The sequence below is a fragment of the Pyxicephalus adspersus genome, chromosome 5 (assembly GCF_032062135.1).
Source record: "Pyxicephalus adspersus chromosome 5, UCB_Pads_2.0, whole genome shotgun sequence".
NCBI classification, from domain to species: domain Eukaryota; kingdom Metazoa; phylum Chordata; class Amphibia; order Anura; family Pyxicephalidae; genus Pyxicephalus; species Pyxicephalus adspersus.
In genome coordinates, this window is record NC_092862.1 from 24,637,217 (window position 1) to 24,664,829 (window position 27,613).

At 36.6% G+C, this 27,613-nt stretch overlaps 1 protein-coding gene across 1 annotated transcript in view; it reads left to right on the forward strand.

Annotated features, from left to right (window-relative positions):
* Nucleotides 1–370: 370 nt before the first annotated feature.
* CDH17 (cadherin 17) overlaps nt 371–27,613 on the forward strand; it is a 29,670-nt gene continuing 2,427 nt past the window's right edge. The window contains exons 1-16 of the mRNA XM_072410909.1: nt 371–610; nt 7,120–7,209; nt 9,833–9,973; nt 11,474–11,612; nt 12,442–12,600; nt 14,712–14,902; nt 16,629–16,760; nt 18,077–18,227; nt 19,568–19,792; nt 21,157–21,233; nt 22,023–22,214; nt 24,183–24,427; nt 24,599–24,729; nt 25,835–26,074; nt 26,587–26,703; nt 27,101–27,217. Coding sequence (XP_072267010.1) covers nt 563–610; nt 7,120–7,209; nt 9,833–9,973; nt 11,474–11,612; nt 12,442–12,600; nt 14,712–14,902; nt 16,629–16,760; nt 18,077–18,227; nt 19,568–19,792; nt 21,157–21,233; nt 22,023–22,214; nt 24,183–24,427; nt 24,599–24,729; nt 25,835–26,074; nt 26,587–26,703; nt 27,101–27,217 — 2,395 coding nt within the window. The 5' untranslated portion in view covers nt 371–562. The remainder of the gene's footprint in view (nt 611–7,119; nt 7,210–9,832; nt 9,974–11,473; nt 11,613–12,441; nt 12,601–14,711; nt 14,903–16,628; nt 16,761–18,076; nt 18,228–19,567; nt 19,793–21,156; nt 21,234–22,022; nt 22,215–24,182; nt 24,428–24,598; nt 24,730–25,834; nt 26,075–26,586; nt 26,704–27,100; nt 27,218–27,613) is intronic.

Consider the following 27,613-nt stretch of genomic DNA (forward strand, 5'->3'; position numbering starts at 1 on the left):
ACAAAACAAGGTTAGATTATTTCTGCTGCCTACTTTTACTGTATACTGCTCTCCACATGGATGCCAATAAAGCTCAACTTTCATAGCAAGGAGTCAATGCGTTACAAAAAACTCAATCCAATCAGGGACACATGAGATAGGGTAAGGTAAATACAAATCTGGGGCAGGGAAAAAAGAATTAGTTTAGATAAGTGGGGGCCTGAAAAGACAAGTCACTTTGTGTCAAAGTGCACCCAGTCTACCCACCTAGTCTAAGGTAATATAAATGGTTTACAGACAACTGCTAGGTGCAACCTATGATTCACACTCACCAAATGAATTAATACCTAACTAGGAAACTAGGGCTGGCTCTCAGCTACTATCCACTTCATTCCAATTGATTACCTGTGACATCCTCACCTTCTTTTTCATTTCTATCTCCTCGCCCAGTTCCTTGAATTTTTGAACCTGGTTTCCTGTAAATCTTCAAGACTTGAACTTTCTGTGTCCAAAGGAAAACTACCCTGGATTACTGCTAACTTATGTGTCATTCTTCAAGACTCGGACAAGGACAGTTTCAACAATGAGGTTGAAGTACCTTTTTATTTTCCTATGCTGTATACTGGCCCAGGTAATACATATTCTATGTGTGTGTGTTTGTGTATGTGTGTGTCCTAGTAGCTGATAATGCTAACAAAAGTCTTTAATAATATGTATAGTGTAACTTACTTACCTTTTTGGGAAGGGGTAGTACAAAGGGGCATTGTTATGTGCAAAGGTAAACAATCCTAAGTAGCAAAATAGATTTTAATTGATAATTGTTTTCGCATTACCGTAGTTGTTATTGACAAATTTTGTAACGATTAGACTCAGTTATATTATGTGTGAAAAGGAAGCAAAAACCACATACAGTAACTGAAACCTTAAATGAGTTTAATCCTTGTTCAATTTATCAAAAAATGCAAAAACTGTGGCTGTAATTGGACATTGAAAGTTGTACTGAGAGAACTCTGCATAAGGTCATTGCTGATTTCCTGAGAACCCTAGGGCCTGGATGTTATTCTAGTTCAATGGTTTCCACCCTATAAGAGACACATTAGGTGTACTGACCTCACTGGCTGCATTATTCTGGTCCAATCTTTCCTTTCTTACTAAATCCAGAACAGCACAGCAAGTAGCATTATCAGAATGAGGTTAATGAAGAATGCCCATGTATTTCTCTAAAGGATGGTTCCCTGTAATTAACATAATATTCAAGGAAAATATGGAAATACAGCTGTGGTTTTGTTGGTTTTACAATATAAAGATTTTAAGAGAAAGATGATAAGATGAGGAGTAAGGGAAATACATGCTAGAAAAGTTTTGGTTTATTACATGAGCAAGAAGTATAATAAGTTGGTATAGGGGGTGTTGGGTGTATAGTATGTTTATGACAACATTTATTGACTTTATTAACAAGGGGGAACCCCTTAAAATAGCTTTCAGGTCCTCAGGGAACCCCTTCTATAATTACTCTATACACAGCTCACAGTATATTAGTGTGGTGGTCAATAGAAAGAATGCCTCCTACATTGCTGGCCATTGGGAAGGCTTCCACCCTTTCAGACAGCCAAAAAGATCACTGGTGTCACTGACCTGAGAGGAACAAATTGCTCATTGCTCAAAGACCCCCTAGCATCCTCCTCAAGGTTTATGGTATGGAATGTATGCGTTAGAAAAAGCCACAATCATCCCTCAAGTTGCAAAAAAAGAGGAAGGATTAAAGTCTATTTCTCCCTGTACATACCTAAGATATTCCCATTGTTATAAAAAAAAAATAATTAAAAAAATACAAAAAGAAAGATGTAATTTGCTGAAACAGTTAGACATGATGTATTACTCTTAGTTTATTCTGTAATATGTTAAACCGTACTGTTAATATTCATATTTATGTTTTGACATGTCTACCTGTTGTCCTAAATAAAGTTTACCAAAAAAGTCTATTTCTATTAAATTGTGAAGTAAAGACAGATGAAAGGCAAATAAGTAGACAGGAAGTAAAAGAAATAAAGAGTGGGGAGTGGTTGCAGGTATAGAGGATAAAGTTGAAGGTGACGGATAAGGAAAAATGGAGGGAAGAAAGAGCAGGATGAAGGTTGAATGAGGGTAGATGGACTACAGGGATTGTGGGGCCTGGCTGTGGAAGCTTGACTCTCATCTCAATAGTCATAAGAATTATCAGAGTAGTAAAAGTGGATTCACTCTAGACAATTGATGATGATCCAACCAAGAAGACTGTGTTTTAAAGACAGTCTTTTGTTACAGATGCTTAACTTAGGCGTGCACACTTCACAATAAATTATTTTAATTAAAAATAAAGCAGCAAGAAAGTCTCTCTTACAGCCTATCCCCTTCTCCCTATGCTCCCAATATTTGTCTGACTTTACAGACCCCTAAATGCACAACCCCCAAGCCTAACACTAATTTACCCCAATTCCTCATACTTGTCACCCCCTGGTTTAAAAACAATCTGAAATATATTGATATACATTTTTCTTTTGCCTTTTCAACAATTTTTTTTCAATAAATTGCAAATATTTGGTAAAAATGTATTTGTAATCCAACTTGTACTAAGAGGTATGGGTTTAGGTAGATTAGGTAATGATTTTCCATTACTGGGATTTATACAGCTTAGCCACTGGCAGAGCAGACAACCTGGCCTTTATTGTGGTCTTTCCTAACCCAGCCTTTGACTGGACAGTGAAAAGAAAAGCAGGACACTACTTTGTGACTCTGTTTTTCTGCACTTTCTTCTTCAGCATTTATATTTCCCTGAAGCACATCCAATTGGCTTCTTCTGTTATTTTTCCACCCAGCTCTATGAGTTTAGCTGTACAATAGGTTTTACAGGCTTGTTAAATTCAGATATTTACACTGCTTGCATTAAAACAAAAACACCTAATTCATACAATATTGCGCACACAGATGCATTAATTTGTGTCTTATATATCTGTCCGGAGTTCAGCTTTCAATATTACAAAATCCAACCCCCTGCCCTATGTGTCGTGCAAAGTACAAACATCAGCACCATAGAGAAACTCATCAGTCAATCAGAAATAATCAATTGACTGATCTTACTGCATTTAACTAAAAATCAGTTTGTGGATGTTGGTTTCTGTTGATTTCATTCTCTTTGGCCATCTTGATAGGCTGGGCCAGGATGACTTAACTCCTGCACAAGCACACCGGTGTTCATTCATTCCCAGTGACCACAGGGTAAGCGTGCAATCAGGCAGATAAAATGCTTATTGCAGAAAGGACATCCCCTGTCCCTTTTTGAAATAATACCCTGCCTGATTGCAAATTTTTAAAGTGGGACTTTAGTTTCACTTTTAGGAAGATTACTATTATAGTCCAGGTTTCATTACAAGTGATCCTGTAGTGACAGGGGGATGACTTTCGACAGGAGGGTCACTTTCGATTGAACTTGTATTTTGCCCATGCAGGCCAAAATACTTTTGCTTTGATGTCTGGTGTTGTAGCAGTAATTACTCACATTTTTCTTTATCTTCTTAAGCACTCCATTTAACAGTCAAAACCAAGGTAACAAAGTGCTGTGTAAGCTGTGAGTCACTGAAGTCAGGGTTTATACTGGATCAAGAATGGCCCCCAATGACACCACTGGACTAATCACCAACTGGAGGAGGGGGGATTAGTCATATGCTCTTTCATACCTGAAAGTACTTGGCATTTTCTTCACTCCAACCACTTAAATGGAAAGTTGATGCATGGGGACGCACAACAGTAAAGTATGATTCACTTTGAAGCATTGATTCATTACAGCACCTTGCACCACAAACATTTTTCTCAGTTAAAAATGGTGCAAGGTTTAAAAACCAATCCTGTAGTGAAGCTTTTCCCAAACTAAAATTAGGAAAAGCCTACTAAAATCTGTTTATTGGTGTCAGTGCGAATAATTCCTCCTACATTGGTGGCCAGGGAATGAATGGCCCCTAATGCAACTAAAGTGTCATGCAGTTAGCCCTTTATCATGGCTTTGGTAGGCATTCTGAAATATGAGGTCAGTCAACCACAGTTCAAAGAACCCCTTGCAGTCTCTGGATGAACCCTGGTTGAGAAAGGATACTTTAGTGTGTTAGAAGCCCAATTAGAAGGAATTGCTTGCATTCGGTTAATGCATATCAATCTGCCAAATGTCACACAGTGACTTCAATGTGAGTTAAATTTCTTAATGGACAGAGATCCCCAATAATTAAAATATAATTTGAATTCTTCAGTACATGTTTCCTTCTCGAAGCAACAGAAATCAGTATACTCTTGAAGAAGCCTTGTTTTTTTATCTGTGAAAATTTATGGCGAGCCATAGGTAAACAGAGCAGTTATAAGTTTTACAGCCTGACACTGCAATGCGGGAGGGGAGATGTGTTGCCTTGAAACTAGTCTTAGACTTTGAGCCTTGTAAATCTACAACATGATCAAATGTAGTTAGTGGAGTGGAGCTGAAGGTAGGCTGTCATAAAATAGTCACAAGAAGAGAATGTGTTCCATCAATAAAAAGGGTTCATATCATCAGCAATAAAACAAAATGGCAGTCAAACTGAAGGAAGATAAAAAAGGGCGGCTTGCTCAACAATAGCTTTATGTTATGTTGCTAAGACAACATTTCCTGCCTGACAGAGAGCTGTCTTGTGAAGTTTGAACTGTGGGAGGGAGGCGATGATCCGCTGACAAATCCTGATACTAAACATGGCAGTATACAGGCTGACCGGGTGACTAGAGATAACTAATATACAGGTCATCTAGTCTGCAAAATATTGGGCACTTTGTGCTAGAGATGTGTTTTAAGATTTTGCTACTTATGGCATTTCAAAGTGATGATGCCCCTACTTGTGAAGAATTGATTTGAGACTTTTTGTATGTGTAAGTGGTTAGGGTATGTTTATAGGAGCCATAAACACCAAGTTAAAGTGTGGCATGGCCTGGTTGAAGTGGGTGCCCAGTAAGAATGACATACAGATTTTACCAATGATAGGCAGATATTACTAGCAAGAAATATGGTGGGGAATGGGGAAGATACTTAGCAGCACAGCAGAAGATCTTCTCAGGACACAGCAAGAATAGAGAAGTCACATCCAGGAAAATGGGGTCAGACCTAGAAGGATGAATTCAAATTTGGGATAAAGGGGTCACAGCCAGAAAAAGGGATCAGACTCAGGATGGGGAAATTATTCTTTGGATAGAGGGGGCCTAGAAAGAGGCAATAAAATAGGCAATAATTCTAGCTTTGTGTAAATCCTCCTTCCCCACCACTAATTGGTCACTGCTGTCGGGTACAGGAAAAGGCAATTCAGCTGAGCGGGTACCAGAGCAAACATTTAGTGGCTGGAGACCAGGCAGGCTTAATAGATAGACTCTCCAGGCCATATTGGTCTGACCCCCCAGCCACACTCCTGCCACCCATGGTCATTGTCCTCCAGTGCATGATGTAATATATGGCCTTGCCTTGTGGAGGTGGCCAGTTTTGACTGATCTGGATTTACTAGGAACACAAAATGAGCTTATAAAATAATCGTATGCACATAGTGTGATCTCCTAAGTACACATCTTCCATACCTGCTTTTTAAATGTATTAACTTGATAACTGTTAGCCTTTGTCTGAAAAACAACAGCAAATATCAATGCATGTTTGTTATTTATTGGTTTGTCCATAGCTTGCATAATCATCATAAATAATGATCAGATCAAATACAGTGACATCCCATGTAAATCCTATTGTGAATCTGTCATTTGCCCATTCATTCTAAGTAATAGTTCCCACTGATGCCCCCCTCTCGACCCAGCAAGGTCTGCTTGCCAATCCAAGGCTTTGCTCCTAAGTCTAGGTGTTGGAGCTGCTTGCCTGGCAGTAATGCTGAGCCATTGGTTTCAATCATTTGAATTTCTTACAAAGAACATGTATTTAGATAATAACTGTCGGAATTTTCTGATCTGCATAGACAGTGGTATTGGTTTACTAAAGGGGTGTATGCTGTTCACTTAGCAAAGTTAATTATCAATTATGTCAATAAGGTGAAGTTCTACAGACTTTTTAAAACATTTTCTTGCACATGATTTGGTATTATTTCAATGGCATTTAATAAGTGGATTTTTCCTTACAGAGTGATAATTCACTTTGTGAAGTGAGCAGCCTAAATTAATTTAGTAACTCAACCACCAATGTTTGAGGTCAGTGTAGAAAAGACAGCTGATTTAATAGCCCAACATCTTTAACATCTTTAAATTGACTCTTCAGGGTTGTTAGGCAGATAGATAAAGATAAATTTAAACACAAATAAATGAAGCTATTGAATCTAATACAAGCAGTGTAAGTTCCTAATTTTGCCCTGGTTTTAGCCTTTTGCAGTCCACCAAGGGCTAGAGGCACAGAGCAGACAGAGAGCTTAAACTCAGCAGTTTGCTGCTTCCCCTTTTACTATCTAGCCAAAGCAGGGTAGAGACAAAACCTGTAAGTCAATGTAAAACTGCAGCAAAAAAAGATTAGGTCCTCTCTCCTGTCAGTTCTGCAATGTAAATCTCAGGACCTGATGGCCAAAAATACAAATCTTCTCAGTGATTAAACAGCTCTCCTACTAAATATGTTTGCGTCTGTGCATTTACCCATTTGTCGGGAATTAAGTACCTGTCATTTTTGGGTGTTTGTCTCAAGTACCAGTTTTCTGCATCTGTTAAAGGAATGGCTAAATGACTGGTAAAACCAAAAATACTCGTTTCCTTTTGTAATAAAGGAAACTTGAACCTAAATATGCTGCAGTCATTGGTGATCTTGGTGATCTGTGATCTTGAGTGAAAAGTTTATACTGTTTTAGGAATATCAGTCCTATACTTATGTGAGCCTCTAACTAGCCATTGATTGGCTCCACAATTTCTTCTGGAATGTCATAAAGCTCTGCTTTGAAGACTACAGAGTTGGGGAAAAAAATCGTTCCCATTCTGTTGTCTTCTGTAATTTAAATGAACCCAGCAGAGGTAAGAATGGGGCCACTTTATAACACTGGTGGTAGAAGAGAGTTGCTGGGAACCATCTGAGTTTGAGAACCTGCCACGATCAACCCAAAACTAAACTGTGGTTTTCTTTTTCAGACACTGGTGGAAGCACAAATAGAACAGGGGCCTCTACAAAATAAGATATTTCATGTTAAAGAACAGCAACCTGCAAAACCTATTTATCAGGTAATGTAATATAATGCTCTTTATTCTGTGTCTATCGTACTACAATTTTCAACAACCCAGCCATTATTGCATTGTGTTGTGTACAGTGAGTACAGACACTCACCCCTTGCTCCTGCTCTGTATCCCACCATCGGTGTGGTGCACCATCCTACACTGCTGTTTATTGTCCCATTTTCTGCAGAGATAAATTTCATAATGTTATGTCAACAGAAATATATAGATTATGTAAAAAGAGACCAGGAGGTGCCCAAATACCTTTCAAACACAATTCACTTTTATAATATCCTATACAATAAACAAAAATTTACAATTTTTTACAACAGTAAAAAAAAATCAGACATTGGGCTTGATTTAATAAATCTTTCCAAGATTAAAGAAGATAGACTATCATGGGCAAACCTGCATGATCCAGTAAACCTTTCCCATCCAGGATTACTGGATCACCCAAGTTACCCATGATAGTCTATCTTCTCTAGTCTTGGTGAAGTTTAATAAATGCCTACACAAATTAGAGAGCATTTACCCCATTAGGAAGCAATGTCTGTAGGGCCTCTTTTCTATCTCTCAGTACTAAAATGAGATGGACCACTCGTTTTTTTCTTCCCAGGGCAAAACATGCACATTCACCCACTGCAAGTATTTTTCAACTATAAAAAAAAATCTGGTGGTTTGATCATACATACACAGCCAGATGGCATTTAATGTAAGTGGGTAGCTTTAGCATAACTCCTACCTCGTAAGCAATATGCATTATCACCCTTTGCTGACATATACTAGTGATTGACCCAAGAGCAACCTCTGCACGCCCCCAAGCGTGGGATGACTAATACGATGAAAGGGATCAAACATCTTTTCTCTGTCTCTTTGTCAACTGTGGCCCATATATACATAAAAGTCAAATGTTCAGCCATCTCAATAGTTTATGACTATAAAAGTTACATTATACTAAGTCAGTGCCAAGCTAATTTATTGCCCCAGTAAAGGTTGGGTGTGCCACTCTTCCTGAAAACATGTGAAAACAGGAAAAGTCTTATAAAACAGAAACTATAAAATACCTATATTTGTTCACCTGTTCATACACTTCTTTCCTTGGGTATAACTATGATAAAACTTCTCAAAAGTAAATACATTATTGTTTATATTTTATACAACCACAGCGCAAAATTTTATTTTGTTCTATACATTCTGCATGCCATTTTACTATATTGCTTCCTGTTCTGTGTAATCAGATTGAGAAAAATTGATGGGGCCCATTATTATGTTGGGTGCTGGGAAAGATGTTCCCCATCCAATTCATATAATTTTATTGTAAGGAGTCATATTTCAAAGCTTTAGCAGAATTACATGCAGAATTAATTCAATCAATCTGTGAAAAAGGAGGAACAATATATATTTTAGGATCATACCATCCTAATTAATAAATGATGGCAAATTATTTTGTGATGTCTAGACTTGCCATTTTAAATACCTAACTATGGGGAAAAAGTTTATTTCACTTTTGAATAGAGTAGGTAGGAGTTAAGATTTCTCCCAGGTTTTTATTTTTGTCTATGACACCATTGGGGGAATTTTTCCTATTAATCCTAAAATCCATAAAGGAGAGAGAAGAGGATGGGAGTTAGTCCTCCCTAGGACAGAAAGGAATGAACATGGACGCTGTGTAAATATTCTTTTGTTTCTCTCCCCATTGACAACATTTCCCACCCTGGCAGTTAGTAATGGGAACATTTGTCCAGGTTTGGTTTGTTCTAGCTTTGGTGTACAAATTGCTTGGGCCTTATGTTAAAATACAACAGGTTTTATTTATTAAACAGGGAATCTGCTATTCCCTCAAACACCATCTGGTGGGAATCAGTTACCAATTGAAACATGGACCTGGACGATTCCCAAGTGGGGAATGTTTGAGGGAGTCCAAAGTGTGTATTGCCCTTATTGACTGTTTTCAGAGGTGGTAAACAAAGTAAACCCCATGGAGGGATCCAACTGAAAATTACTACCTGCTGACAGCAAGTGCCGCAAAGTTTCCCTAAAGGCACATTTGACAATAAAGCCTTGGCAGGAGTTTTATTAAAGCTCTTGGCACCAAACAATACTGATCACACCATCTAGTAGTGTCTGTGTTAGGGTCTGGGCCCATCAGCTTTTCTTTACTTAGTGTTTAGTTAGCTAAAAAGTCACTGTTATGAGGAATATTGTAATCTTTTAAGTGTTACATTTTTGTACTTTTTATTATTATTATTATTATTATTATTATTATTAATAATAATAAACAGTATTTATTTAGCGACAACATATTATGCAGCGTGGTACATTAAATATGGGTAGCAAATGACAGGCAGATAAAAACAATGACACAGGAGGAGAGGACCCTGCCCAAAAGAGCCTACAACATACTGGCAAGTAACTTACTAAGCTTACTACACATTTGCAAGTAACATGAAAATAAAAAATCCAATAGCCCTTCCATTTTATATTTGGATTTTTTTATATAGTTTAGTGTATTACAGAAAATTGCACATTGCCAGATTCAGACCTCTGTTAAAGTTCCCAATTAAAAAGGTGCTTTCAGTCCATGTTCACTCAAACCCACAGCTTTCAATTCCTTGTTCTTTTCTTCAAACAGTTTAAGAAAAGCAATGCCGATTCGCACTCATTTGTTCTTGAAGGAGAAAGAAACAATACAATTGAAATCAATTCTAATGATGGAACGCTATACACAACAGGACCACTTGACTGGATAAATAAACGTGAATACAAATTGCAGGTAATACCAGATTTATGTCATTCCTTCCTTTTAACAATATTACAACCTTTAATTTTAAATGTTTTCTAATCACTTTGATATTGACCAGATATTATAAGCATATGGCATATTACCTGCAGTTATAGGAGTAATGTATGTACAGATGTATGTACTATGAATAGAGAAAATGCCAAATATTATTGGGAATGTAATAGGAATGAATACTGTATATATTTTTTATTGGTTACAACAAGTAAAACTTTGTTTCAAATGTATATTAGGTTCATTTAAACTACATTGTTGAAAAAACAATTCTGTTGCAGAAGTAAGAAAAGTGATAACCGTCCTTCCTTTTCCCTTTTCCTTGCTTTTTACTGCTGCAAACAGAAGGAAAGGAAAAAGGAATGAAAAAAAGGAATATGTATGTTAAGGTTTTCGTTTATCAAAATCTTTATTTATCTAATAGAGAATAGTCATATAGGAAGGATGTAGAATAAAGTTTCTGGTAAAGTTCTTCAGTTTGCTTGTTTACAATTAATTATTATTATCTTGTATTTATATAGCACCAACATATAATCTGTAGCACATTACAAAGTCCATAGTCATGTCACTAGCTATCCATCAAAGGGGTTCACAATCTAATGTCTCTACCATAGTCATGTACAGTCTAAGGTCAATTTGGGGGAAACCAATTAATCTAACTGCATGTTTTTGGAAACCGGAGTTCCCAAGGTAAACTAACGCAAACAAGGGGAGAACTTGCAAACTCCATGCAGATAGAGTCCTGGCCAAGATTCAAATCTGGGACCTAGTGCTGCAAAGGCCAAAGTGCTAACCGCTGAGCCACCGTGCCACCCTATTATCATGGATTATTAGAATGAATAGAATGGACATATTGTCAACCAAAAATAGGGTTCTAAAAAAGCAGATAGAAACCAAAGTTATTGTTGCTGCATAAAATCAGTCAGATTCCTTGTATTATTTTTCCAGACAATACAAACTAAAGCAGGCATGCAAGTACCTGAATAAAAGTGACACAATCAATGTAATGGGTGCGTGCTGCTAGAACCAAGTGAAGGAGAGTGCACACAAAACTTAATGGGGCTGATTTACTATAGGTGTATAAAGTTTTCATCCAATTTAGTAAATGAGGTGAACTATGTTGACTTTATTCATCCGCATGATGATGAAAACTGTCAAGTCATTTATCTAAGTGAAACTTTTTCTAAATATTTAGTAATCAAACCTAATGGCTGTAAAAAAAATTTGGTGCAGGAGGATGGAACTTTTCTGTTGCTTTGATGCACTATGTGTACATTCTGGGTATAAATAGACCTTATCCTATTTAAAGGAATAAATTGTGTTTAGACCATAATTGTGTTAATCCAACAAATGTTTTTTGCAATGTTTGTTGCAAACTTACTTGTGTGTTCCTGTCTTAAAAGCACAATGAATAAGTTACTTGGACTCGCTCCTTTTTTCCCTTTTTTTAATCTCTGACGTCATTTACATATTTTCTAGGTTAAAACACTAGATTCTGCAGGAAAACTGCTGGAAGGCCCATTTTCTGTTACTATTTTTGTTGATGACATTAATGATAATAGGCCACAATTTAACCAGTCTGAATATTTTGGGAAGGTGCGAGAACAGTCCAGACCAGGTAAATCTATTAAACCTTTTATTAAAGAACAGATGAAACGTATAAAAAGTAGAGGAAATGAATATCATGAGAGGTAACCATAGTAACTCATAGTAGCTGTCATTAAAACAAATACCATACACCTGCCAATTGTTGATATGCTTATGAAAATATTAGTTGTCATGCTGACCCTGACCAGGAACAAATGTAAGGATCAATAAAATTCACAAAAAGTAATGGTTTATATTAGTGGTCACCAAGCTTTTGAACCTCACAGACCACTAAATCTACGAAACCGCGCATGCGAAGGGAGCCGTGTGTCAGGCTCAGACCTGCTTGCTAAACTTCCTGGGGGGACAGTAGCGCAGGGCTGTGGACACAACAAATGTTGTGCGCTAATGTCCTCCCAGGATGTTTAGCAAGCAGGTCCGAGCCTGCGATAGGGAGAGTGGACGAGTTGTGTCCATACGGGTGACAGAGCTGCGGACCACCAACATTTTTTACCAGACCACCGGTTGGCGACCGCTGGTCTATATTCTTAGTTTCAGACATTTCATCAAGCATGTGAGCTGACTTGAGTTTGTCTAGAAATTCTGCATACTTTACTGTTATGCTGGTCATCTGGTTTCATTGCTTTCTACATCATTGATCTGGATGACATTTGCATTTGCATTTTGAAAGGTGTCATATGCAGACATTATATCAATTTTTATTCCTGGGCTTTAAAACTAAGCTGCGTGTTGAAAAGCAGGTGAGCAATGGCAGCTCTTTCATGTCAGGTTGTCCATATTCAAATAGAATTTCCCTCATTGTAACACCTATGGACTCTTATAACCTTTTTATTTTGCAGGAATACCATTTCTGACTGTTTATGCCACTGATGATGATGACCCATCAACACCAAATGCCCAGCTGGTCTATAAAATTGTACAGCAGATCCCAAACACAGAAAATGTCTTGTTCTTTCAGATTAACAACAACACTGGTAAAATTTCTACAACGATAAATGGTACGTACAAAACAATCAATCCATGCAGATTACCAATAACTCAGCCAAAAACTGGCTTAGATGCTAAGGCTGCAAAAGGAGGCATTTCATTGATAAAAGATGTAGATTGCGACTTTTAGTCTAGCTCATCCTCTTATATATCTCAATGAGAAAGGTAATCTTTTAGTAAGCAAAATGAGCAGAGTAGTCATGTACAGAACTACACTGAAAGTGATTGTTTCAATGCCTAAAATAAAGGGTTCTCTGATTTTGTAATATTTTATTATCTAAACATTCACCCTTTCACTAAATCTCCAACATAAATTATAGAGATGGACTGTAGGCAAAAAAACTAAATTCACAGGTCAGATACATTGGGTCTGATTTATTAAAGCTCTTCAAGACTGTAGAGGATACACTTTCATCATTAAAGCTGGGGGATCCCGCAAACCTGGAATGGATCTGGTCCAGGACTCCAAAAAATTTGATAGCAATTAGCAAATTACCAGTACTTTGAAAAAATCCATTCCAGGTTTGCTGGATCAAACCAGCTTCACTGATGAAAGTGTATCCTCTACAGCCTTTGATACATCAGGTCCATTGATGTTTTACCTACCAAGCGATTTATATTTCTGCTCATCAAGACCTGAAATTAACACAGTCCTATGTGGTCAGGGTAGGAGAGCTAATTTTATGTGCTGCTGTTGGAAATGGTGGTCCCTAGGGCTCACTATACATACAATCTGATTTTACTGTCTCAATAAAATTAGGTTTGGATGGATCAAAACTATGGAATATAAAGACCAACCTAAACAATCCAATAAAAAAAAATAATGGAATACACTTTGATTTGTTTAAAACTTGCAAGGGTGCATATGGGTAGAACATTATACAAAACAATACAAAGGTGTCCCAAACTGTCTTTTATGTTAGGAGTTTATTCATATGGGTATAGAGCAGTGCATTTTATTAGCATGTGGTTTGAATAGCCTATAGTACATCATTGTTAATTCAAATATTTGAAGTCAATTTTTTTTGTTTTTGTTTTGGTTATCTACAAAGTTCTACAGAAGAAGAAAACTTCCCTCTTCAACTGTTGTCCCCATTGGGAGATATTCGATAATTACATTTTAGATTTCCCCTCAATTTCTGGTCCTCGGGAGAATGCATTTAGTGAATATCCCCAGAGAGGACACTGACAACAATAAAGGCTTGGCAGGGGTTCTCTTCAATATATTTTTATTGACTTTCACAATAAGATTTGCAACATCAAGGTCTGGGCAAGAGGCCAAGGTCTAACTTTAGGAAAGCTAGCTGGAGCAATTTCATTACAGGTACAGTAATGCAAAGCGGTCATGCAAACAGGATGATGCACATATTAGCTAACTTTAATGATTGCACAAAAAAAATTAGGGCAAAAGGTAAAGTAGGAGGTTTTGGCAGGTGGAAAATGGGATGTGGATTCTTTAAGAAAGACATTGCTAAGGCTGTGTTGCAATTAAAGAATTCACAAGATAGGTTCTATCCTCTTGCCATTGATGGGTATAATATGACCCTATTACAAGGCACCAATGGAAAGCCTAATATGTTTACTGGTAGGCAATACAGTGACAATCATTCATTCAATCCTGAGTACCAGCTGTTTATACTCCTCCAAGTATTCCTGGGATACATTTAATAAATTGAATATTAACAAAAATAGAGAAGATTAAGGTCAGCAAGGGATAATAACTGTATTTTTTTCATTTACTTGAATCTTGGTATTTTTGAGTGACAGTAGGATTATTATTTAAATCTAACCTAAATAGAAGGTTTAATACACATTGAACACATCATAAAGTTTCATAGCTTCTGTGCAAATTTGGTACTGTAATTTTCATCACAAATGGTTCATTTGAAACTTACATGGGACCTTTAAAGGGGGATTTTGTAGGAAGAAAAGTCATAAAAGAAACACGGAGACTGCCCTCTCGTTCTAAAGGAACTTCTATTATAAACCATTTACCTTTTATTTTCCATTTCAGAGATACTTCCTGATGATGCTTTCAGTGTCTACACATAGTGAAAATATTATTTTTTGTAGACTGACATATTTCAGACAAAGGTGTAATTCTCTTTCATCTAACTTGCAGGAACAGTTCATCTAAAGGCAGATGAAAAGATTGAATATGAACTTCTTTTGAGTGTTTCTGACTTGGGTGAGAAAGCCTTTAGCTCCAATGCAAAAGTTTTCATTACAGTGACAGAGAACCTATGGAAAGCTCCTGAACCCGTCAATCTTGTGGAAAACTCAACGTTGCCACATCCTCATTATATAACTCAGGTAAAATTCTGGATAGCTAGAATAGCCAACTGGTGGATATTTACCTGTGTTGATAGGAATCTTATTATTTTGGCCAATACCAGGAGGATAGGAAACAATAATGTTTTCTGCCCAGTAAAAGCACTGAAGAGGCTTTACATAAACTGTAAGCAACATATGTACCCATACTGTCAATAAACAATGTTATTTTTTAAAAATACAGAACGAAGTGTGTGTGAAACCTTTGATTCTTCACTCTCCTTGACTCCTCTTATTGAGAACATCCCCGGGTCCTACCACATCCACCTGTCCATTAGTCCATTCCTGTTCCCAGAGACCACCAAACTCCTAGTAAATGCCCAGATGATCTCTTAACTGGAATACTGCAATATCACGTTCTCTGGCATTCCACCAACCAGACTCTCTCCTCTACAATCTATCATGAATGCAGCAGCTAGACTTCTCTGTCCTTCCCTCAACTCATCTTTCTCCACCTCTTGTTGCAAATCTTTAAACTGGCTTCTTTTCCACCTAAGAATACATTTTTTTCACTCCACCGCTCTTGTGCTAGCTACATTTTTGACTTGATACTCAAATATACCCCTAGCCATGCTCTCAGCTCTTCCAATGACCTTCTATGGACTTCCCCACCTCTTCCTTTGGTAGTGCTGTCCCCACGCTCTAGAACTTTCTTCCTTGTCCTATTAGGCTTGTTTCTACATTCCATACTTTTTCAGTCCCCATTTGATGTACATCACTGCAAAATAGTGTTGCTTTCTAAATGTTGAACATTATTTAGAATTAACAATAATAATAATGATTGTAAGGCATAGACATGTCTCTGAGCCTGAAAATGTTAGTTACTTTACGCTTGTGCTAAGGTTTTGGCTTCGGTGCTATGAGTCCCTAATCCAAATGAAGGATATCTGAGTAGGATTAAAAAGGATTTCTTACCAAAAGAGAAATTGTACAAAATTAGAATGATTACACTGTGAGTTTTTTCTAAACTAAATGATGATGGCAGGTGAACAAATCAATTTACATGTGGATTCCAGCTTTAAATTGTAGGGATCCGAAGAAATATTATAACTGTTTGACATTGACAAAAACGTTCTTGAGCTCTAAGGTAAACTTGCAGATATCTCATTGAGGATTCTGTTTTACATTCAGCTATGTCTATTGTATTAGAGGAATAATAAAATTTTATGGGTAACTAGGACTTAGGCTCTTTGTTTTAAAACCTTACTCACTACATTTCTGTTTAGATAAAGGCAGCACCGTGTGTCATTCCTGCAAATGCAAAAGCCACAATGAAAGTCTGGACAGGACAGTATGTGAGGTGTACTTTTCAACAAGTCATGGAACAAATGTGGCGACATCCAGGGTTAGAGCAGTATTCTGGTATTTAAACTTTGAGTTTGTAAAATAATCCACGTAATGGAAAATGTACCAGACACTGCAAGTTTCGAAAGCCAAGAAGAAAAAATGCTGGTTCTATTTACACTTTCTGAGAATCATTAGCTCTTTCATTTGAAGGCACAACATATTCAATATTTTGGTGCTTTCCTGAATTGTTCACATTTTTGTCAGATAGGTATTAGACACAGAAAGAATAATGATGTCATATGTTGGCCTATAAAAAGCTAATATATTCAGGGAAGGGCTGGCATAAGGACAAAAGAAAGGGTGCCATCAGTTATATTCCAGATCGCAGCAGAATACCTTTGACCTGTTTTTCATCCCATAGGTGCGCTGGAATGATGACAGTGTCATATATGAATTACATCAGAGGGAGAGATATCCAAGGTTCCCTTTTGTCATTGATCAGCATGGAAATATTAACGTAACAGAGCCTCTGGACAGAGAAGAGCGACATGAGGTACTGTAAATGAAGAATGCTTGTGTATAGAAATAAAAAGGATGAAAATAATTGTTAGTAGAAAGCTTATGATCCCACTACCGTATATGTCTACATTCTCTATTTTTCCATGAGGGTGGTGTGACCTCATAGTTAAGAGACAGAGCCTTTCCCCATATCATCTCCCCCAAATACGAGGGGCTCATTGAAATCTGGTAGGTCAGCATTTGTCACCAGATTATGTGCATGACAATAGATTTACTACTGAGGACAACAGAAGTTAAAAAATAAAATAAAAGTAACAATGTGTTGTGTTTTAATTTCCTTATAATTAGGACTTTTCTGAAGAGAGTGTCTGTGCTCCTATATACCTTTATTTAATGGGTAAGGGGTACTGTGTAGCCCTATATCATTCTTTAATCTGGGTTCACCCAGATTTTAGTAAGCATACACACAGATCTCCAATGACTATTCAGATAGTAGGTTGGGGCCCTGTCTCTAAACACATGCTCTCCAGGTATATATAATAACTGAAAAGATTAATATAAATACTTGTGAAATATTTGCTGACCCCTTTAAAATCATGTGTCCAACAATTGGTATTGTAAACCATATACAACTTCAGTCTAACAACAACTTTCAGTCTAATAAAACAACCAACATACTCTAAAACGTGCAAATTTATTTGTTTTATCTACAAAGTCTACAAAGCGTGTAATTAAATGAAGATACGTAAGTCACACAAAAGCAACTTTCCTCTATCCTAGCATTTCCCATCCAAGGTTCTGAGGAACCCTAGACTTTCTCCAGATGTTGATAGGGGTCCCTTGAGCTGTAGCTCCTATCTGATGATGCCTGCAAAGTCCTGGACTCTATGCTACTTGACAGAGCCAACAGCATGTCACCAGAGATCTGTTTGGGTGGTGGGTGGCCACCAATGTAGGGAAACATTCCTTCAACATCCCACCCTCCCCTAATTAATTGTTTCTAGCAGGGATTACTTGAGATCTGAAATTGATTTAAAGGGTTCATCTAAAGGAAAGGGGTCAAGAAAATGTGTTCTATACAATATTTAGAAATATATAGCAAACAGTTCACTTTACAGAATGCAGGTAACAACATATTTAGTGTATGTACTGTAAATACAGAACTTTTCTTTTTAGACTTTATAGAATATAAATACAAACGTTATAAGCAATATATATACATATATATATATATATATATATATATACACACACACATATATAATTCCAAGGTCTCCTTTACACAATGGGTTTTTTCACCAGCCTAAGTATTTAACTTAACAGTGTCTTTACATTTCCTTTTTTTTTTAGTACATCTTTTTTGCTGTGGCAAAAAACAATCTTGGAAATCCAGTGGCCAGGGCCCTGCAAATTGTTGTAAATGTTGCCGATATTAATGACAACCCACCGATGTGTCCACTAACTCTGAGTGTATTTGAAGTCCAGGAAAATGAAGATGTTGGTATGTTCTGCAAAGTTTAGATGATTTTGTTGTTCCTTTGGAATATTTTGATACCAAGGACCCTTCAGAATAAGTGTCTATTTTCTGATATAAAAAATATAAGCCGTTGGTGGGCTAGAACCTAACATTAATTTTTTGTTTTTATCCTATTTCACTGAAAATGGACAGTGTAAGTATTGGGTCCCTACCAGTTACTGATTACGACATGCTATAGGTTAACAAAAACATACAAACAGACAACTTAATGACTCGCTTCCAAATTTCTGGAATTAAAGCCTAATTTACATGTTTTCTTTTATTTTAGGGCGGAAAGCAGGAAGGGTTTAGATTTCTGCCAGGTTTGGTTTTGGTCCATGATTCCATTGGGATGATTTTTCCTGCCTGTGAAACCTGTACAGAAATCTTGGTGGAGGGTCTACACTTGGCTACTTTACTAAAAGGTTTTAAGTAGTTCAAGAAACAATACAGGCTGAATAAAAATACAGACTATGGGAAAAGAGGGGGTGAATATGTAAAGATTCAAATAAACTGTGCTATGATGTATGTGGTAGAGTCATAAATGTCACATAAAGGAAATGGTTGAAGGTGAAAAGATTTCCTCTAGATCAAACCAAGATCTGTGCATGTTCACAGATATATACATGCACACAGTGGGGGTGATTTACTAAAGAAAACTAAGATGTTCATAGTGAGTTATCGCATTGCAAGGAATAATTCATGGAGTTTAGTAAATGAGGTAGGAGTTCACTTGGCAAAAAAAACATCCAACCAAGGAAATATAAAAAAATATTATTTACTTGTGTTTATAAAACGCCGACATATTACACAGAACTTTACAAAGTTCCTAATCATATCACTAGCTGTCTCTCAAAGGGGCTCACAATCTAATGTCCCTACCATAGTATTATGTCTTTAATACAGCCCAAGGCCAATTTTTTCGGGGGAAATCAATAATACTGACTTCATCTTTTTGGAATGTGGGAGGAAACCCACACAAATTAACAAGGAAAACTCCATGCAGATGGTGCCCTGGCTACAATTCTAACCTGGGATCTAGCACTGCAAAGGCCAAAGGGCTAACCTGTAAGCCTAAAAAAAAGTTTTCTTCTTTGTACACAACTGGATGGTTAAGTCAGCAGACCTTCATCTCATTTATCAACATATGCAAAAATATAACTTACTTTATGTGAACAGCCTAAATTCTTTTTGTAAATCAACCCTAGTATAAATGAAGGAGTGGTAGCAGAGGTATCGGGTGAGGGGCACAGATCCAGGGCACGCAGATGATTCTTGAATAGTGAACGCAGATGATTCTTGAATACGTAACTTTTGTTTTACAGGGAGCACTATTGGCATGTTTGTAGCCACAGACAATGATGAACCAGGTTCCAGAAACTCACTTATACACTACAAGCTTTTGGAACAGTGGCCAAAATTACCAAAAGAAAACATGTTTGTAATAAACGAATATGATGGTAATATCCAACTAATAAGTGGTGGGCTAAATATTCAAGACAACAACGAGTACAGGTTGAAAGTGAATGTTTCCGATGAAGGAAAGCCTGGTAAGTTTACCATTTTATGGAAACTTTTTTTCAGTGTTGTACCATAATAGAACAACACAAATGTAACACATTAACATAAATGTGTATGTGTATGTATTGCTATGTGAAATCCGCTTTTTTACCTTTATAATAAATGCTGTAGCAGTCTTCTGCTATCCTCTTGGTTGAGATATGGAAAATTCACAGCATATTCTCACATTTTGTGACATTGCTACAGTCTCTAAAAGCCCTAGGTGCAATTACAGAGCTTACTGCTCAGCTTGCTTTACCAAGCTGCTGTCAGTCAAGAACTGCTGGGTAATTCAGGGGGCATCTAGGTTGGGAATGTGGAACCCCTCAGACATGCTGTACATATAAACAGCTGGGCAAAATTCCCAAAAAAAGTGCTTAATAATGATGATGATGCATTGGTAGCTTGAGGATGTCACAGTGGGCCTGATTTATTAAAGCTCTCTAAGCCTGGAGAAGATACACTTTCATCAATGAAGCTGGGTAATCCCACAAACCTGGAATGGATTTCTTCAAAGTCATTTTCCATTTGGTAGCAAAAGTTTGGAATCCTGGACCAGATCCATTCCAGGTTTGCAGGTCCACCCAGCTTCACTGATGAAAGCAGTGTATCCTCTACAGCTTTGGAGATCTTTGGAGAACAAATCAGACCCTGTATCTCAGAAGAAGGCTCACAGAGGCAGAAGAAGCTTTCAGGATCAGATAGGTAACTACTAAAGCTTTAGTAATAGGAAAAATAAATAATAATTGCAAAAAAAAATTTGCACTTTTATATTTAGCAGGTAAAAACAACCATTTTAAAAATGTACCTTTTGTGTATTACATACGCTTTAAAGCTCAACTCCAGGATAAGCCTGTGTATTCTTACTTAAATCTTAGTGTATTTCTTCCAAGTCTGTGTGGTAATCCAGTATGAAATTTCCTTTTATACTGGAGCTTCCTGTAAAACTAACCGGTCACTGCTATTATTTCCTTGTGCAGATTGACTGGTTTTGTATCCAACCCCTGTAGGTTTCTGCACGCAAAGGCATCTACATCCACATAAAAGATGGATTTTTGTACTTTGTCACTCTTGAGGGATACATTTATATTACAATTTTTCTACTCAGTTTTTAATGATGACCCCCGATCTGACCCCAGTGAAAACTTGTACCATAGTTAGAAAAAAAACAAGAAATAATACTTTTAAATAAAACACATGCAAACACAAAATAGTACAAATGAATATAATCTTTTCACCTACCGTATGTTGATCTTTCCGCTTTTAATAACAGGTTGTTTATTTGATATATTATATTCTCCTTCTATCAAGTTATCATACATTTAAACCTAATTTCTTTATTGCTTCTTTTCAGTTCTCAGTAACGTTTGTTGGATATTGATTAATGTAATTGACATTAATGACCACATTCCATTTTTTGAAAAGTCTGATGTAAGTACATTTTCTTAGCTCTGAGTGTTTCTGTTCATACTGTACATACACATTTCCATGAAATGGAACTTTAATTGTATCTAAACCTTTATTTTTGGTTTTGGATAAAGTGGGAATGGGTTTATAACCCCTCTGCCTTTGACAAGAATCTGATGTATACAGTATTTATGGATCTGTCAGGACAGATTCATGAACAATGTTCGAGAATATTTGCTGAAGTCAAGGGGGGAGAGCACAGCGGAGTACTGTTCGCTTGTCCTCCCGTCTTCCCTCTCCATAGAACTGAACAGATGGTATGTGTACAGCGTTCCTTAATTTAACTGTCACTGGAAATGATCATGAAAGATAGTTCCAGCAATGAAAATATTATGTTTATTTGCAGCCTTAGTCCTTCCTGCAGAGATTCAAATTCTCAGTTTGTTTTAGGGATCATTGTCTGTTTCCTATTTGTTCTGGACACAGTGAAAGTAAAGACATTTGAAACGGAGAGGGTAAAGCTTCCATCATAAAGCTTCTCCAAATTTTCCCAATAGGACCTGATGAGCAAAACAGAAGTTTCAACTCTTCTCTAAGTTATTTAGGACAAAAATGCTTTTGAATATAATTGTAAGCAACCTTTTAATATGCAAATAATACTATTAGCAGCAATGTGTTTATTAGTTTTAAAAGGTGAAATAAACTAGGCATGCTTTAAGATTATGAAATTCTTTATAAAAGTAAAAGAAACCAAAAAACGTGTTTTCTGCATGTGAATGTGCCCTTGTCAGGTGTATTTCTTTGTACTTATAGTATGGAAACATAACCCTGAGAGAGGACATACCTTTAAATACTCTAGTAAAGGAAATTCAGGCCAGGGATGATGACCAACCACAAACTGGAAGCTCTGCTATCGAATACCAGATCATCGAAGGGGACCCAAATCATATGTTTATCATTGAGACCAATCCTGTAACAAATCGAGGATACATCAAAATAGCTAAGGTAAAATAATATGCATATGCTGATGAAGAATAACAGGACCATGTTTGTTCCAGCCAATGAAAGCAGTAAAGCAAGTCACATAAGCATAAAAAAACATTTTTTATGTCTCTGTCTACATTTTTTTATATGGTGAATTATTATTAATTATTATTATTATTGTTGGGGGTGAGATGTGAAAACAACCTTACACTGTGTTCTCAGGAAACTCACCTCTGGTTGATATAATATATATGATATGACCTTAGGTAAAACTTAAACCTTAACTGCAGAATGCCAGAAAGCTTAAGGGCAAGTGTAAGTTAGGGTGAAACAATTACAATACATGTTTGCTTTAAAGCAGAACTCAAGGCAATCATCTGAATACCTTTATATGTTAGGGAACTGCATGCTAAAATATTTAAATTTCTGTCCTACAATAATACTATTAATAGTAAACAGTATTTATATAGCCAACATATTAGAACTGTACATTTAAGTTCAGGGATTTACACAGCCCTGACCCACAGCACAGTGAAACAAATGATATCACGTCCACTGTTAAAATTAAAGTAGGACTGTGGAGTCTCTGATTCATTGATCAACTCACGGTTACGTGAAGTATTACTATTGTTACTATTAACATTAGTTGTATTATCTTTGATATTACTAAAGAAATGCAAAATATTTGTTTGCTTTTTCTCACTCATTATGGGTTTTTTTTATTCGAATCCAAGATCAAACAAGAAATGATAGTCATCAAAGTCAAACTATTTAATGCCATTAAATATGACAGTTAATGAAAATACACAGTTAAGGTCATACTTACCTAAAAGGGCATTTGAGAAATAAACAAATAAAACAATCGGATGAGAATCGGTATTGGCGGAGCGGGGTGACTGTTGTAATGGTGGAGACAACACTGAAGCGTGCGGCTCGGCAATGGTTTCCTCATACAACTTAAGACTACACTGACATCACGCTGCGCCTCCCTTGTTTTTCCATCTCTAGTACAGTTTGTGAATTTAGTGCAATATGAAGGGGAAAATTGTCATTCAGAATATAAGAATTTATTTGATTATTTTTGTTTTATTATTAATAAACAAAAATTGCAAATAAAGTCAAATTTTTTCTGTGGACCACCAGTTGGCGACCTCTGCTTTATAACATACTCACCTGTCAGAATTCTGGGTGGCCACAATCCCCCTGTTTCTACCATTGATATCTTCACTCAGACTTATTTTAGTTTTGAAGTTTTTGCCTATCTACACTGATTGTAGTCAGAATTACCTAACTCCTATGGATGAGAGATGCCAAGACTGTACACTGAGCTGCGTAAACATGGCTCAATGTACAAAAACAGTGTTGAAATTCATTTTATAGAATGCAGGTTTTATTTTGCCTTCCCCAAGCTGCTGATTGGACAGCAAAGGAGCAGCAGCAATTATGTTAACCCTTATTTCAGTATGTTCCATGGAGTATTTTTTTAAATTTTTATTGGCAACCAAGAAAGCCTAAACAGAAACACAAATAACAAAAAATGAGCAAATTGTACAAGATCGAAACAACAAAAAATAAATAATAATCATGTCCAACAATGCAATATGAGACTTTGTATAAGGGAAACCTACCTAGAGACAAAAAAACACAATACAAATGGATATTCCAAATATAATATGGCGAAAACATTAAGAAGATCAAGGTTGTACAGGGAACCGAAGGAAAGTGGCCATCTTCATATTTCTTAAACTGTTGTTACCTGTTTGGATAATTGTTCAATATTGGTTGGTTATGGAAGAAAAAACTGTATAGTTGTATGTGCATGTTCCTTGGACAGAAGTAGGATTGAAAAATATGATGTTTTTAGTCCCACACAGGTCAGGTTGGCTGACCAAATCTGCCTATTTATAGCCAAGTTTACAGCAACTAAGTTAAATGAATGTTGCTCATTTTGTGTAAGTTACAATCCTTTTGTTTGTTTCTTTTCAACAGCCACTTGATTATGAATCATTTAAAGTGCATGACCTGGTAATAAGAGCTGAAAACCCTGAACCTCTAGTCACAGGCGTACAATACAATGAAAGTTCCATCGCACGTCTGAGCATAATCATCCTGGATGTGGATGAGAAGCCAGTTTTTCCAAATCCAATATACCAAGCAGAAGTTTTTGAGGATGTCATCATTGGGACAAAGATTATTACTATAGTAGCCACAGACCCTGAAGGAGATGAAATAGTGTAAGTTTCTCACAGATCAAACTGACTTGTAAATAATTATTGTGCCGATCTGTTTAGGAAATATCTGTTTACAGGGACAAATAGAACTTGGATAGTTTTTCTGATCAGTAAGGAAGGTAACACAGACCTTAACTATGTAAATTGTTTTTTGTTTTTTTTTTTCATTTCCAGATATTCCCTGGAAGAAAACCCAAGACAGTGGCTTAGAATACAGGAAAATAAAGGAGAAATCAGCACAGTTATGGAGCTAGATCGTGAAAAGGAAAACAGCTACCAAGTTCAAGTGGTCGCCAAGGAAAAAAGTAAGATGAATATCTAAGGGGGACCTGTCAAAACAGAAGTAGGAAATTGCCAGTGCTAAATTTTTACTTTTAGGTTGCAAGTTCTGAGTGTGATCAAAATTTAGTAAGTTACTGACCTCCAGGGTGGGCATACCATATGTGCAAACTGTACAGCTGCATGGGGGCCCATGTATACTGAATGTGGTACAGGCAAGTGCTGAGATCCCCTCCTGCTTTATTATATACTTCTGAATACTTCCGAACTCCAGGGAAGAAATTCTTCCTTAGGCACTAACCATGCTTGTGATACCTGACAATGATAACCTCTTTCACTTTCTCCCTAAATATATTATTGGGGCATAAGAGGGCTCAGGGAGTTACAGAGATATTTTTATCTATCTATCTATTAGGAAGGAGGTGCCATGGGTTTGTGACAAATCTAGTTTATGAAGTTTGCAAACCACAAACTTTTGGCCAAAAACATGGAAACCTATAATGGAGTCACGAGAACCGATCTTCTCAAAGAATTAATAACTTAATCCCTTTTTATACAAATATAGGCTCACAGCAGCCATACTGTCAGATTGTGTGGGAACTCTTGGGGGGATCTCACAAATCTATATGAGGGATACTGGTTTTTTATTTCAGTTTTAAAGGTTTTATTTTAAAAGTTTAATGTTATTTTTTTACATGCCAAAATCTTTTACTAAAGCTCTCCAAGGCTGGAGAGAATACACTTTAATCAGTGAAGCTGGGTGATCCAGAAAACCTGGAATGGATTTGGATTGGATTTCTTAAAAACATTTGCTATTTGCTAGAAAATGTTTTGAATCCTGGACCAGATCCAGTCCAGGTTTGCTGGCTCACCCAGCTTCACTGATCAAAGTGTATTCTCTCCAGCCTTGGAGAGCTTTCATAGATCAGGGTCATTGTTGGAGCTGTTGGAAGCTCTCCCCTCCCCAACATGACAGTGTGTGGACCAGGCCAATTGCTGTTTAAGCTCTGCATATTGGGAAATATTGCACATTTTATTTTTTCAAATAACACAAGGTAATGTGATATTGCTACACAAATGATTAAAGTACTGAGTTACTGGTGGAACTTGATTCTTATGTTTTGTAAACAGATAACCCAAAGATGAGCTCCTCTGTAAACTTCATCCTTTACCTAAAAGACGTCAATGACAATCCTCCGCGCTTGGCTAAGGACTACTTGGGTGATTTTACTGTCTGCTATCCATTTTCCGAACCAAAGTCCTTTGAGTTTCAGGGAACTGACGATGACTATTCTCCGGGTGGCTTGTCACTTAGATTTCGACTTGGAGATGCGAACCTGACAAACCATTGGGAAGTTCAATATGTTAACCGTAAGTGTCACTGATGTTAAGCCACATAAAGAACTCTGGGCGGGATCTCAATCATAGCTATTATACATCACATGACATTAAGTTAGATTTAATTAGAATAACTGGAAGTCAAATTTAACCAAAGAAATGGTTTAAAAAATAAACAACATAGAGCTAGAATGGTTTACCTTTACAAAAGTAAAAAAAAAAATTGTCTGACATTGGGGTTTAAAATTGTATTTAATTATCAACTGTTACAATAACAATGAATTAATTTTCAAGTATATATACAAATATGTAACCAATTATTATTATTAAACAGTATTTATAAATCATTACCATATTAAGCAGCGCTGTACCATAAATAGGGGTTTCAAATGGCAGACAGATACAAACAATGACAGAGGAAGAGGAGAGGACCCTGCCCAAAAAAGCTTACAATCTAAGAGAATGCTTGTTGGATTATTTCTGCTTCTTGTTTAATGGCATAGAAGAGCTGGTATCTAAATTGATTTTCTTGTATAAACCCACAGGTACCGCTGCACGCCTGAGCATGAGGCATACAAATTTCCCCAAAAAAAATTCCTATGTGCCTGTAATAATCCAGGATAATGGGAAACCTGCACTGGAAGCAACTGTCGAGATTCCAGGTATAATGAGCAAACAAATAATATAAAACTGTTATTTTTAAGAAAATGTGTAAAAATTTTTATATATCTTATTTTTATATATCTAAATTACCTATGTTTAAATTTAAAAAATATTATTTTACAATACTGCCCAAAGAAAGCCTAGTAAATCCTCAGAAGAATTTTACATATTACTTTATTATAGTGCAAAGATTTGAACGTGTTTGTAACAAACGGCACAGGTGCAACTTAAGCTGGATAAATAAAAAACAATATGGTTGTATAGGGTATATAAGTCAGGTATATAGGAGGAGGCATTAGAGTAAGTGTCTGGGGACTGGGTCTCTTTAAGTAAAATAATAAAAAAATAATAAAATAATAAAAACTTTCAATGGTAAACAAATATTTTATTTTTCAGTTCTGGTATGCACTTGTACTTCTAAGAATCAGTGTCAAACAGAACCAGCAGGAACACAGGGGTTACCTTCCATTGGAATGGCCCTTGGTATCTTATTTGGAGTCTTGGCTGTTATAGGTAAGTTTTAAATTCAAAACGTTTAATTCAAGTCTATGAAAATACAAAATGTGTTTAAGTCAAATGCAGATTAGAAAGAGGTCCTCTGTATGTTAAATACACCTGTTATTGAATTCTGAATGATTTCAGAGCCATCTCATACTGATGTCAGCCCCAGAAGCCCACAGTTTGTTGATACAGGACTTTCTTTGTTACTGTACTTTGATAAAATCTTCACTCGTAGCAGAAGCCTATTATCCACTCCTCTGCTCCTACTGTCAATTTACCCAGATCAACCATTTTATACCTTTTATAGTGGAAAACTCCCAATCAGTCTTTCCATTATGACTTTTTTAGGGAAGCAAAATAATAGCCCCTGCAGGTCTCATGCATACCAGTTCAGCTGCTACAGCTCGG